The following is a 15,094-nucleotide window of genomic DNA, read 5'->3' as shown; positions in this document are numbered from 1 at the left end:
TTGCTGTACTGTGAACTTTTGCACTCAAGCCGTTCTAGTCCTAAAATTCAAATAATGGACACATGACATTCATATTTCCTAAATCCCCCCCAACCATATGTGGACAAAGATAAAACATATTTGCATGCACACACACACAGACACAAACACTCTCTAAAGCACAATACAAGACACCATTCCTCAAACCCGTAGGCCAGAGGTGCCATTACAGGAAATGTTGATTTAATTCCATAACAGAGAAAGCATCATTAAGCAGCAACATCTCTTTAATAACAAAGATCTACTGTTAGTTCACACACTGGCCTCAACCCGAGAGCCATGTCAGCAATTTGGGTCACTGAGAGTAGGACATACTGTATCATATAGAGACAGTTTGAGTGCGCAGTGGAATAACTGGCATACTATTGAGATCATATAGACTGTATGTAGATGTGGCTCTAGATGTCAGGGTAGCAGGGTGTGATTATTGGGTTTAGTTTTACACGTCCTGCACTTCTATACACTGAATATCGACTGCAGTTTGGAGCTATATTGTACCAGTGTAGCGTGGATGCTTAAAATGCTGCCAGACATTTGAACTCAATTCGACGAGCAGAAATGAATAAAATGACAAATCAATAACTCTTATGTCACACGTCACATGAGCTGAATGTGTACAAAATGTCTTTGTGTTGTTTCCAGTATATAAACATGAGCTCATCCTGAACAGTAAATTAACAAATTCGTATTATTTAACAGAATATACGTTCATCAAATATGTTTGCAGCCTTGTAACCAAACAAATAAAAATGTAACCATTCATTCAACTGAACTCAAAACAATGTGTCCTCTACTATGTGTATTTTGTCACTCAACCTACCTCATAGACATTTCCTCTAATCAATTAATTAACAAGGTCATTAATTTAATGAACTTAATAGCTTGAAAACATCACTGAAGTAGAAAAAACAAGGAAAACACCGTAGAGAAAATTCATTGCACCTCATTCATCGACAAAGCAATCTAAGACATCACAGTTCAACACTGTAGACAAACTACATCATACATCATTTTCAAGTGTTCGTTAAAATTGTCACAGTTATTCCAAAACTTGCGAAAGAAAAGTTCCTAGTTTATAAATACAGCACATAAAATCTCATACAGAAAACCATCTATGGTGAAATCTTCATTAAATAAAAAGTATCTCTCAATTGTTTCTCAACATGAGATGAAACACACTCTCTTATGAAACAACAGCTGCTGGTTGTGTAACGTTCGCTTCCCTCAGAGTCAGTGTGTCTCCTGCATCTGGCTTCAATGTGTCCAATACTGTGGACGCCTTTTTGATTCTGCAAATCGAGGTCCAAATGTGAGTGAAGCACATCATCGAACCAGCTTAATCTCACCATTTCAATTGTTACGACACCCTCAGTCCAAGATTCTCCTCCTATTATGACTTTCCCTTCACTGATGGCCCAAATGTTTTCTTTTTGGGTGCAGCAGAAGGTTGTGGTTTGGGTTTAGGAACAGATCCAGGTTTTTTGGTTTTGGGCTGCAGAGATTTGAGGCCCAGAATCTCACAGTATGTGTTGCACTGGTGTAAGGCTTTGAACTGGTCAATGAAGGAGGTGGCACAGTTTCCTTTGAAGCCCTTATATCTGAAAATAAAATAAATATGGATACAATAATTAGCGTAAATCAGCAAATTGAATCCATTATTGGTCTTGTTCTCAAAAAAAAAAAAAAAAAAAACTCACCCTTTCTTGCAGGTGGCTATTCCCACATCAGTGAGCCTCATGCCCACTCCTGAAAACCACAAAAATCAGATTGATATTTAGGATTCTCTCTGCAGATAAAAGCAAATTGAACTCATGTATTTGCATTATATGAAATGTCGTCTGTTTCCCTGACCTTGCATGTCAGTGACCAGGAGGTTACCCTCAGTCTTGTGGTAGACCCAGTGCTGGAAAGCACAACATTTCCGCCCTGCCTCCGAGTCACGTCTCATCAGATTGATCTCTTTGCCGTCCTTGACCGAATACTTGACAAAGTCACCGATCAGCTCCTCCTCCAGTGTGGCGTACGGGATGTCATTGGATGGACGGTGAACCAGGTAGATGGGAATGATCCTATAGTGGAAGAATTCTACATTATTCTTAAATAACTATGAAGACAAATGTGCTGCTGAGAGTTATTGTATGTCCTGCAAACAGTTCATAGTTTATCAAACATGTCACTCACTCTGGGACCTCTCCGAAAGCTTCAAAAGACTGGGCCGCCTCCGTGTACGCCTTAATGTACTCTCTTGCTGTGTTCTGCACTTGACACTCCTACACAGCAAAAAGTCAATTACAATTAATGTATTTTCTGTATCAGAAGATCTCTATGAATGATGATCATAAATCTAAAGAAAAGCAGAGCAGCTTTTGTTGGCTGATAATAGAATACATCTTGTGAACACATTGATATAAGATCACCAGCTGTGTTATTGTATAAGTGTGTTATTTTAACCCAGAAGTGGATGATTAACATATTAAAACATAACCAGAATAACCAAAGTTTCACATTTAGTATTTCATAAATGTTTTGGGGCCCAAAGGCTTAAACTTATAATACTATAATGAAACCATACAAATTCACAAAAAGCATTTTGTTTCCACTACAAACTGCATTTTCAGCCATCATTGCAACTCGATAGAATTATTATTTTAATTTCTTTATTAAAATTCAATGACTTTTTGAATTTTGTGCCAAAAAAACAAAACAATAAATCCAAAAAATTCTTACCAAATGTTTTAATAATGCATTAATGCCTTTTATGTAGAAATTACAATTCCCTGTTGTGCACAAAGTAAAATTTTGTGACACCTTCTGCCCTCTGAGTAATACTTTTATGTAATACTATTCTGCAGAAATTGTCACAAAATTTCTTGATCAATATGTTTGTCAGGTGCTATAAATTAATGTGGTAGGCTAATGGTTTTATAATTGTGTTACAATTACATTTGAATTCATTCCATTTTCATCATTTCGTGGAAGAAAAAGTATACCATGTAAAGTGACACTTTATATCACTGATCATCAGAGTCCCATGACGTTCTTACCTCTACAGCCAAGTTAAAGTTCTTCTGAATGAGCTCATCGCTGCTCTTGGTCCCGTAGCTGATAGCGTTGTGTACTTTGAGCACACAGGAGTGTCCTGGTAGTAAGACTGGCACCTGGCCTGTCTGCAGCTTGGTCCGGAAGGCCCGCCGATGCATCCCCTCCCCAAAGTGGGCCTTTTCAGTGATGATGCTGACAGGATGGTTCTCTCCAAAGTATTGGTCAGATAGGAAATCATCTCTGAACATCAGCTTGGAAAAATGGATATCCTCTTCTTCATTCTCCACCTCTAAAGGTGCAGCTGGAAAAGACAAAGACAGGAAGAATGTGTCAGCTGTTTAGCAGTGTCAAGCTTTTAAAACTCAACAGTGTAACATAATAAACCATCAACTTGTTCTGAGATTATAACTCACATGAGATGGACTTTGGAGATGGAGGGATGACAATCTCACTGAGCACTGTAAAATAGAGAGAGTCAAAAAGAAGAAATGCTTTTTTTTTGATTAACCAACTTAAAATGAAGTTTGACACACATGTAGGTCTACATTTTTCTTGACCATGTCCTACACTTATCATTATAGTAGGCAGTTATGTTTTTTATACCTTCATATGTGAGCAGATAGTCCAGGGTGACTGATCCATGTAAGCTGCTGAGCCGACACTGGTACTTGCCCAAGTCTTTATGAGAAGCGTTGGAAATGGTCAGTGACACTCTGCTCTCGTCCCCTGCACTTCAGAGAGAGGTAAAATGTCACAAAAAGCCATATACTATACTATGACCTCTGGCATTAGATCTGAACATAAGCTGAAATTTTGATTTATCGTGACATGTATTAATTACACATTATGGCCACCCAGGATCCTTTCTATGCCAAAATATTTATTGTGTCGGCTAATATTTTACTATTTTGGTTGCTTCTCTTCTTGAGGAGCGCTCATGTTGACTGTAGCGTTGTGCAAGGTAGCTATAGATAGATATACGGAGAAGATAAAGGTTACACACTGGCAGCCACCGACTGCTGTGCAAAAAACAGGAAGACTGTAAAGGAAGGATATAAATAAAACCATATCTATTCCTGCATTACTGCATTACAAAACTTTTTCTAATATCTAACACTAAATCTTACTGCATGCTAACATGCTTTAGATAGGCTAAGTGACTTCCAACTAGGGGTACTTGTACCAGGGAGTACTTCTGTAGTTGCCAGAGGGTTCCTGGAAAGATTGAAGTGTAGCTTAATTCATTTGAAAAAATAGAAGTTATGATAATTTGATTTAAAAAATCCACACATTGGAGGTAGCTGTAGCACCTGTACACCACGTGTAGCAATGGAGAGTGCTGAAAACTAATTAGCAAGGAGGCAGGTAAGTTGAAATTGTTAGCATTAGCAAAAAGGTAGCTTAATAAATGGCTAAATGGCTAAATAAATGGCTGAAATAGTTAGCTAAAAGTAATGATGGTCATAGTAGTTAGCTAAAAGTAATGGATAAACAGCTGAAATTGTTTTGTTAAAAATAATGGATAAACAGCTGAAATAGCTAAAATTAATGGATAAACAGTTGCAGTAGTTTGCTTAAAATAACAGTTGAAATAGTTTGCTGAAGGTAATGTATAAACAGTTGAAATAGATTAATAGAAGCAATGAGGAAATGGTTGAAATGCATACAGTATTAGCTAAATGGTTAAACAGTTAACTATTAGATGAATTACTCAGCTAAAGTAATGGATAACTTCAGTGGTTGAAACCAACTGTCCAACTTCTGCAACCTCAACAAGTGATAATAACATGACAGAAAAGGTTGGGAACCACTTGTAGATCATAACATCTCTTAGACTGAATTATGTGAAAGTATTGTGTAAAACTAAATGTCACATTTGAGAAAATACTTTGTAAAAATCATGTTGACTAAATACCTTCTCTTGATCTCAGACAGGACCGTGCCGTCTCTGCTCCAGGTGACTGTGTAGTTGGTGAAGACAGCTGCAAACTGACACCACAGACACAGGCTTTGGGGTTCTCCGCTCACTGATGCTGCCTGTATAGGCTGCACCACCTTGGGGTCTGTAAACATTGTTATATGTGTTTATCATGAAGTGTAGAATGTGTGTTTACATGCCATTATGGGGTTGCTTCTTGTAAAGTAGCAAATTATACAAGGAGAGCAGCCTAAAAAATTGCTTTTGTTTTGAGAATGTGTCAATGGAGGGGTGCTTAAGCAGAAAAAATGTAAAATATTCCTTACCTAGTTTAGGTGTAACTGTTTTCTGTTTGACCACTTCACTGTACGCCTTCCTTCGAGTTGCTCCGACATCTACCTTGGGCACTTCTCCTTTCATCTGGTTAGAAAAATCTGGCTTTGGTAGTTTAGACTCAAAATTACTGACAATCTTCCCAAACTTTTTCTCTGACAGGCGTCGTCTTTTAATAATATCATCGTTTGGAGGACTGGTGAAGTTTTTGGGTTGGTGGTCCTTATGTTCTGTATGATGAGGTGGTTGTTCTGCCTGTGAAGGTTTAAGCTGTGGCTGCTTTTTCTCAGCACTGTCTGAGTGATCACTATCCTTTTGAGGTTTCCCAGCTTTAGCACCCAGCTTGGCCACGAACATATCAGTCCTTCCTTTTGCAGTCTTTGGTTTTGTTCCATTCTCTACTTCAACCAGCGGCTCCCCTACACTCTTTACTCCTGTTGCGCTCTGACCGTGTTTCTTTTTCTTTTTGCCATGTGGCTTGTTTGTAGCCTTCTCAGCTGCCACACTAGTCTCAATCACCAATTTATCCTCCTTGTCTTTAGGCCTGGCTGTGCTATCCTGACTGGTATGATTTTCTCCAGGAAGAGGAGGAGTTTCTTTCTGTTTGCAGGTCTGCTGGGCTGGGACATGGTGGAGTAAATTCTCCTGCTTCATGGAAGCCTGAGCACCATGATAATGACCAGCTGACTTATCCTTTTTGGAGCGCGTTTTGCCCTCTGAGGTGATCTTGTGAGTTTTGTGAGGCATCTTTTCAGCTGGTTTGTGATTCAGCTCAGCCCTCTGGGATTGTGCGGCCGTGGAGATGGGTTCTGCAGCACTGGAGACAAATGGGTCATTTAAGTCTAAAGTGATGAATGCAACACGGTTCTGCTCTGAGATCATGAAACGATTTGTAGGGACAACAGCCAAGTTTGATAGTTCTTTTCTGAGGTCATTAATCTCCTCAATAATAGTTTTTCTCTCAATGAGGAAACACTCTGCAGTGTCACCACTGTACAAGTCCAGTTGTCCCTCTGGTGAAGATTTCTCCACAGAGTCTGTTGTATTATCCTTTTTATGAATTAATTCCTCGTTGTCTTCCAGAGATGGCGTGTCAGTAATTCCATCAGAGGTTGGCCAGAGACTATGGGGTTGTACGCGATCACAACTGAAGCCACTGTTGTCATTGAGAGACCTTTTGACACAAGTTTGATCTCTTTCCAGACTTGCCTGACAGACGAGGGGGGGACTGATACCGAGAGGAGCTAAGGGCATAATAAACTCAGGGCTCCCCCACGGTTGCTCCACCTGACGTGCTCCGTCAAGGTCTGCTAAAGTGTCAGACGACACGTGTGTGCGAACATTAATATGCAGGCCAGGTTGCGTGTCCACACCTGGCACGTTTGAATTTGTCCAAGCGTGTGTGTCGAGGAAATGAGGATCTTTCGAATCTTTGGCTCCTTCCCCATCAACCTTGGCTGGCCCACAGCTCCTTCTAGCTTCCTTCTCAGCCACCAAGCCTGGCTGGGAGATACGGTGTTCCTCTTTCACTTCACACACTCCATCTCTAAAGGGCTGATAATGGAAATAGACAAATAACAATAAAATGTTAGGTAATTTTAAGAAATTGTACATTTCTGAGACTGAAATATTTATTCAAGAATTTAAATCTTGATTATATGACTGTTAGTCTCTATGTAGACGGTAATATGTACTCAGAGTACAAGGATTAATATTACTAAATGGGTAAGTATGTTAAAGGTAGATTCTGCAGACATACCATTTCAGATCTTTCAAAACATACCTTTCTATAGAGCCACAAAGCAGACGATTATGAAACACCATGCTTCTATATCCAAGCCTACAGTCCATACGTCCTGCATGCTGAAACCTACTGAAACCTAGAGTGTCACTGTTATAGACTGGAGCTCCAGCATTTCCTTGAGTACCCAAGCCAATCAGAAGCAGACTCCTAGGCCCGTGGACCTGTTGGCGTCCTGATCTTGGGTTTTAAAGGAGATGCGGTAGGAATGGGTGTGTTAAAGGGTGCATATGAATAGAGAGAGAGGGAGCAAGGGAGGGTCGTGTTTCAGTTCTCAGCTGTGCTCTCCTCTCACCCCTCTACCCTGACACGCCACGGATGCATGCTATTATCATTGAACTCTTAGCTATTATTAGATGCCATTTATGTCCATCTGAAGTTTTCTGCTCAGGGACTCTTGTTTCTTCCAGCACACACAGCTGTCAGTCTTTGAGATTGGAGCCAAAGGACTTATCCAATAATACAGAATCAAACCTGGGTGACAGTCCTTGGGTGTAAAATGAATGGCTCCAATCCAAAGCAAGGTGACAATAGTTGTGAGTCCTCATATGTGGTGACTGACTTTCATGGATTTCACTCTCAGGAGTGCTCAACGTACCTCCTGACTGGCTATCAATACTGTAGGTATGACAACACTGACAAGGACAGGAGTGGGAATTTCTGGCTGTGTTTCCAAAGCGCATGACTGATATAACTGTTGGCCATCACAATTGATGTGAAGGTGATTCCTGTTCTCTCTATCGTGAAGGGTGAATCTTTCCACTGCTCATTCTCTGCCACACATTTGAGTGAAAATGGTGCCTGTAATATGTGATTGTGTGTGTGTATGAGAGACCAGGAAAAAACATATTGTCCCCAAATTGTCTTGTAAAACTAAGTACACCAAGCATAGTGTGCACTTCCACCTGTCATACATGTTTCTAAATTGCACAGGACAATAAGCCTAAATCGGTCGATACCAGAGATAATAATCAATATAATAAATCATCTTACCTGTTCAGTTGTTAGCTCTCCGGGTGCATTTTGTCTCTCCAAATCTGAATCCTCTGTTATATTCAGTATGATTGGAACTTCTTCATTGCTGATGAAAATGTCTGTCTTGAAAGACTCGGCATATCCACCAAAGTGAGAGAGATCCAAGTCAGAAGAGGAAGAAGATTGAGGGATGAGTGCATCTGTAGACACATCTACACTGTATCCTCCAGGTGAGGCCACCGTAGCAGCTGATGAGTGTTTAAGTCCATGGTATGGAGAGATCTTTGCCTGGCTGCTGTCGATTTCCCCTGGCTCCTTTTTTTCTTGTGTGGAAGCTGTTGAATCACACAAGGATTCAACACTGTGGGAATTCTCTCTGTCTTTGAGCTCCGGTCCTGCAGTGTCAAGGCGGAGAGAGAGACAGCTTTGTCCACAGAGGACGGAGCTCTCTGGGATGTTTTGTGCCTCTAGAGGCTTATCCTGGACACCCATGTGTGGCAGTGTCTGCGACTGTACCTGCACTGATGACTCCTGACTCTGCTCTTCTATAGATGTCTCTGTATCTGTGTGAGTATTTACCTCTGCTAGTGCCTGCGTCAATGCATCAATCTCTGCTCCTATCTCTGTGAAGGCAGCTGTGATGTCCTCTGGTGGAGCTGTGATGATCCCAGCCCAGTCTGAGAGTGCACTTGCCCAGCTGTCCACCGACGACCACCTCTCAACCGGTGGGCCCCAACCTTTGGTGTCATCCCTGGACCAGCCAATCCTGTCGCTACCATCAGGGTTGTAACTTGATACTTGTGTTTCCCCTGGGGGAAAAGATAAGTTACTGGTGGCCGAGAGCCCTCCTTCCATCACAGTATGACCTGTAATTTCCAAAGAATCCATATCTTCCGTATCCTCACCTGCCAGATACTGGGAAGCGTCCAGCCACAGATCGAATGGGCTGTCACTTCTCCTTGCTTGGGGGGTTAAACCACTGACCTCTGCTTTCCCTCGTCTCGCATCATTTACTGACGTCAAGCCTGCCTCACAGGCATCCACAGCAGGTGTTCTTAGCCCTGTATGTTCGCTCACATCTGACTCATAGTTTACCGTAGCCCATTCCTTAGTAGAGCCTTGAATATATTGTGTCACTATCTCTGCTGAATCACACATCAGGACATGTGTATCACCATCACGATCTGCCTCTTTTCCCTCTGTTTGCGATAATGACGGGTATTCGGGACATTTAATCTCCTGGGGATCTACGGTTGTGCTCAGGATGAAGTCCTTTGTGTCATTTTCAAAGATATAAAGCTCTGACATAGATGCTATAGCTGTATCACTCTCTAAACTATCTGACTGATGTGATAATGACCTTAATATATGGGTGCCTCGACTGTATTCAGAGCTGGAGCAAGAGAAGGTCTCATTGACAGACTGCTCCGTCAAACACTCTAAAGAAGATGACATGGCCCAAAAAGGTTGAGGTGTAGTATTTTCCTCTATAAGAGGAAGGGAAAGGGCTGATTCATGTTCAGTGTAAATCTCAGGTGATGGCGGAATAGGGTCATGTGAGAGTTGAGGTAAATGAGGTACTGGTTCTGATGAGCCAAAATAGCCATGAACCCTGAAATCATCATCCTTTGGCGTGGGCTCTGAGCAAAGTGAGAAACACTTTGACATCTTATAGCTTGATGATAAAGGATTCAAACAGTCTGAGTTGGTGCTTTTCTCCTGAGAGAGGCATTTGGAAACGTTTGATAAAGGCTTAGTGGATTTGTCAGTGGGGTCTGCGAGATCTGACACAATCTCTATTCCTGTCTCGTATGCAGACTTTGTATGCAGAGGAAGAGTGTCTAAATCCCCAGTTTGACTCTCTGTGAGAGCCGGTGGTGACCGTGTTTGGTCATCTGTGCAGAGGAGTGACAGATCCATCGGGACTCTCTGATGTGCTGCTCGAGGAAATTGGCAGCAGAGAGACTCCGGCTGTCAAACAGCAACTTCAGGTCAAGATTTGAGATGAACGGCACAAAATTCTGTGGACAGTATCAGCTTGTTTATATGCTTGGCTTTTCTTCTGTTATTTCCTCCCCTGGGTTCAACCGTAGCCTTACCTTACCTGCAAAGTAAAGCATGACATTACCAATGAATGAAAAATAATATTTCACAACTGAAATGTCAAACTAGCAAAGTCAGACAATCAAATAACATCTGATCTGAGCTGGTGATTTAGATTCAGGCTTCTGTGTGTTTACCTCCCAGATCTATATTTGAAGTAAGGCCCACTATCTCCCTCTAGCTGTCACTTTGTGTGGTATGTTTATCTTGGCTGCGGGAGATGCCCCTTTCAAATGGCATGTTGCATCTATTTTAGAAGCTTTTAAAGGACACTTGACATACCTTATCAACAGGATGTTGTTTTTACCTTGTAGCAGATAAAAACATCTGCTGTGTGGTGGTTGTGGCGTTACCAGCAGCACACCACACTCTCCATGCATTAGATAGCGTGTGATTCATGCAAAAGTGTTTTTTTTCCTTTTTGTTCCTGCCCAGTCAAAATATTAACAGTTTATCAGATAAAAAAATACAAGAATATTAAGTTCACATGCCTGTAGTTGTAAGTAGTTACATTTTCGAGAGAAATGTTAAACATCTTTGGTATTATTCACAAGTTCAAGGGACTCATAAGAAAAATGAAACATCTTGAGAACAAACAATGTTTTCTTACAGTCCAGTTTCAGTTTAGTTGCTGCAAAACTATCAAAGGCTCTTCTTTCAGCTTTTATTGGCCTGTCATTGACAATCAAATATCAGGTAATAAAGATTATGTTAAGAAACTTTTAATTCATCATACATAAGTCTTACCTAAGGGATTTCTACACAGATACATTCATGCACACTTGAAAGCAATTAGTCTCCAAATTAGTGGCAACCTGACTCTTGGTATTTATGAGACTTCAGGAAAGGAATGTGCTCTGTGGAGGTTTCTGTGATAAAAGTGTTGCTAAAAATGTTTGACCTTAACATTTATGATACTCCAAACTCCAAACAAACATGGTTTAGTAAAAGCAATCACATTTTTACTTAGTTCACAAGAATCAAACTGGAGCAGTTACTATCTTAAATGTTGGTAACCAGAATGCAGATACACCTGATGAGTAATATCAGAGATGTTTCTTAATATTTCAGCTGGGTTTATGTTATTTTTCTTTTAGATTACAGCTACAATTATTTAGGCACATTAAATGTCTTAAAAGCGTACAGGTAATGTGCTTTTAAGATAACACATCGTCCGTGTTGTCTGCTGCAGGCAACTTGACATTTGTGCAGAGGATTGATATGAAGTGTTGAAGGGAAGCTTCAAAACATCCACTCTGATGTCCAGAACAAGTTTGTAGGACGGGAGCCGGTGGCAAAGACACTGGAAAAATACCAGTGCATCTTCACCCATGACCTGCATTTGTCACATTCCTGCTGCAGTGAAGGACACCTAGCCAAGCCCATGGGCCTGACATGTTTACTATGAAACACACATCCCAACTTCTAATTTTGAGGCCGCAAAACCCATTAAAAGTGAATCACTGTGCACTGATGTTTTATAGACATGGTAATGTTCCAAGTGTACTCCAGTAAAGTTACTTAATGATATATTGTACTAATATAATAATAATAATAATAATAATAATAATAATAATAATAATGATATATTGCACTAAACCACCTTAACACTGTACCAAACAGCCACTTAAAACAACAAGGTTTTTAATTTCTTTTCCTTTAATGAATCTGTTTCTTACGTGAAGATCACAGAAGCACACTGACACACATACAGATTTTCCTTGTGTTTGAGTTGTAACCTACTTTAAAATGCAATTTAAATAAAAGTTTTAAATTAAACCAAAATCAATTCTGTTGGTACAATTGATTGGTGCAATAGAAAGGGCTTCATCTGTACTGACATAAAAAATAAATAAATCTGTCAGCACTTGTGTGACTGAGAGCAAGAAAGTGTAATTTGATTTCAGCTGGACCGTGTCTGCCAAAATACATTCATCCTCGGTCACACAGCTCCCCTCCAAGAACCTACTGCACCTTTAAATCTTTTGCATGTGAATGACTTGCTAGAAAGATGTGAAATAAAATAATAATAAATAAAAAATGAATAAATAAATTGATACTAACGCAAGCTGTTTGAAGATTAAAAGTCATTTTCAATCATTACTGCAAATACAAATGATACTTATTCATATTTATCAAAATTGATGCACTTGTAAATCACTTTAAGGGATAAACTTAGCTTCCTGACAAAGTGTATCATGTGTAACATGCTGCACTAGAGTGTGTGTTAGCAGTGTTGTAACAGAGGAAGCAAGTGTAATTGACAACATGTATCATTCCCAAAGAAAACCTCAAACAAATGTCTAACAAGCTGCCTCACAGTTGAATCATACATAATAAAAGTATTATCAACGCTTGAGGCAATAAAACAGTTGTCTTGCCTGTGAAGGGGATTTCCAGCCATGCATGTAGTACGTACCCTTTTCATAGCCGTGTAGTTGAGGTTATAGACCTATGATGTAGGTCTTCAGTATGAGCTCAGGCAGAGCCGGCAGTCTCGGGGTGTGAGTCTATTTTTAACTGTTGTCCCCCGCAAGTACAAAGTCGGTTACCTGATATTGCGGGCATGTGCCGATCTTGAGCATTTAACACGATATCTATATTTACGAGTTGTTTCAATGATGGCCTGCTTTACAAATTGAATCTTACCTTCACCGAAGTGTGGGGTCAATATTTTGATTTGTAATTTGATTGATGGAAGTGGCTTTTTTTGACTGTTTCCAGTTAGAGAAATAATCAGAAATTAGTTAAATGGTTATTTCACTCCTGTCTCGCCAGCTTTTTAATTATTTCATTACAAAATTACAGAGAGGAATAACTAGAAAATAGAGACAAACAACTAATGCTACATTGAACACAAGGCAGTGTTTTTTTAAAGGGTTTATTTTTTCTTGTACAATTAAAATTTGTTTACTGTGCTCCTGTGAAACTGAGGGTCACATTTCTGGCAACATAAACGCTCCTCTTACTAATCTGGCAAAGCAGCAATGCACTGTTGTCAGGGGTCTTAACAACCTAATGAGGCCAGATCTTTCATTTTATGGAAAAATTAGTAGCAGTCAATAAGCTCACCCTGGTGTGACAGTGATTAAATGTGACTTTGCCTCTCATTTAGCCAAATTACTCATGTCATAAGCGGTGAACACTAATCCCTGATGGCATAAACGGCAGGTCAGTTTCCAATAATTTAAATGGTCCAATGATTTTAATTTAGCTGGAAAGTGATAAAGATAGTCATGATGGCCTGTATTTCTATTGTTTGTACTAAAAGGCAAGAGACAATGATGCTTTTACATGCCAAGCTATCAGTGTCATTAGATGCTTTCAGCTTTGTCACATCTCTTTTAGGGAAACCGCTCTCTAAATGTTGTTCCTTAAACACAGTGAAGGACAGTTTTATAACCAAGAGTAATTTATGCCTGTTACATCATTGTTGCTGTGACAGGTGAGGGGAGCGGAGACTTACTGCTTTAAAATCATCACGTTGTAAATAGTGGTGTAACAACAGAGAGCCTTAAATAAAACAGCGATCCAAGTTGGATATAAAAGACAACAACAACAATAATAAAACAGGAAATAGTTTTATGACTGTTTTAATTTCAGAGCACTGATACCCCTCCAACTACTGCGGCAAAGCAATGTGTGAAGTCACTATTGTTGTGTGTGTGTGCGCAAGAAACCAGTGATGAGTTTTATGAATGAATACCCCCCCCCCCCCCCAACACACACACACACACACACACACACACACACACACACACACACACACACACACGCACACTACAAAGGGTCTCATTTATCATTACAAGTACAATAAACAGAAGAGGGTGAGGACACAAACCATTAAAATTATGTAATGTCTTTTTATTCTTTTGGTGCCATTATGTAACACTTATGTTCCCACACCTGTTCTTGTGGTACCTTGTAAATCTACTAAGCAACAGAGGGAATATTATTGGACTGTTAGTGCATGTGTACGGGAGTTGTTGCATGCTCATTTCCTACCTAACATATTTAACTCTAATATATGTCAATGTGGCTGATCATTACATTCACTGAGTCACCAAGACAAGACTTTAATAAGGTAGGACTTGTTATTACGTAGCTTTTAAAGGACATATGTGCGTGTACAGTACTTGTGCATGTGAGTGGCTGTGCGACTTCTCAGAAACAAGACATTTACGATTTCTGGAGGGAACAGCTGATGGGTCGTAGATGTCAACCAGACTGTTGGACAGCAAGTAATCAGCACAGAGATTAATTGCAAGCCAAAAAATAATCAGAAAATTTAAAAACAACCACTTTATGTGTTCTGTGGCGGGCGTACAGTAGTATATTTTATATATTTTACATACAGGTATAAATATGGAATTACAAAATATAAAACGTATCTGGCAGCATGAGCGGCTGAAACAGTTGTAAAACATTTGAAAATGCTCTATCAGTCACAGACATGTTACACCATCTTGAGCATGTTGTTGTGGAGTTTGAGATTGGACGTAGCCCTGTGGAATCATGTAGTCATGGAGAGAGAAGTGTCGTCTTACCAAAGCAAGATATATTTTTACACCATGTTGTTGCACAGTCTGCCTCATCCTGGCGTCTGTACTCCTTCCCTAAAACTCCCTGAACCGGGGCAGGTGGAAAACAGTGCTGCACATGTAAGAAGTGTGCGTCACAGCTACGTTTTGTTTATGTGGGAGCGTGAGCGAGTTGGTCAAAGGAAGATTTTCCAGAACCAATTAAGGCAAGAGTGCCATAGCAGCTTAACTTATGAAACACATCTCCATTAAGTGTTGTGAAAGAAATAGCATTGGCATTACTCTAACACCACTGAGCACATCGTAGTCTAAAACTACTAACATGATTCAAATAAGCAAAGT

At 40.0% G+C, this 15,094-nt stretch overlaps 1 protein-coding gene and 1 long non-coding RNA gene across 2 annotated transcripts; one reads left to right on the top strand and one right to left on the bottom strand.

The window, feature by feature from the left end:
• Positions 1 to 248: 248 nt before the first annotated feature.
• On the bottom strand, positions 249 to 12,901 carry alpk2 (alpha-kinase 2). The gene is made up of 11 exons (XM_067573951.1): positions 12,631 to 12,901; positions 8,127 to 10,212; positions 5,326 to 6,886; positions 4,997 to 5,144; positions 3,685 to 3,812; positions 3,495 to 3,539; positions 3,084 to 3,382; positions 2,221 to 2,309; positions 1,891 to 2,108; positions 1,737 to 1,785; positions 249 to 1,637 (listed from the first exon to the last, which is right to left on the bottom strand). The coding sequence occupies exons 2-11, from the start codon at positions 10,026 to 10,028 to the stop codon at positions 1,430 to 1,432; spliced, it is 4,647 nt and encodes a 1,548-aa protein (XP_067430052.1). The 5' UTR covers positions 10,029 to 10,212; positions 12,631 to 12,901; the 3' UTR covers positions 249 to 1,429.
• On the top strand, positions 3,825 to 8,829 carry LOC137170513 (uncharacterized). Its single transcript, XR_010924623.1, has 3 exons — positions 3,825 to 4,446; positions 5,013 to 5,142; positions 8,740 to 8,829. It is a non-coding gene; the product is annotated as an uncharacterized lncRNA (long non-coding RNA).
• Positions 12,902 to 15,094: the final 2,193 nt, after the last annotated feature.

This window comes from Thunnus thynnus, chromosome 19, assembly GCF_963924715.1.
Source record: "Thunnus thynnus chromosome 19, fThuThy2.1, whole genome shotgun sequence".
Taxonomy (NCBI): domain Eukaryota; kingdom Metazoa; phylum Chordata; class Actinopteri; order Scombriformes; family Scombridae; genus Thunnus; species Thunnus thynnus.
Note: the sequence above shows the minus strand (reverse complement) of the source record. Positions and strands in the feature narration are given on the sequence as shown.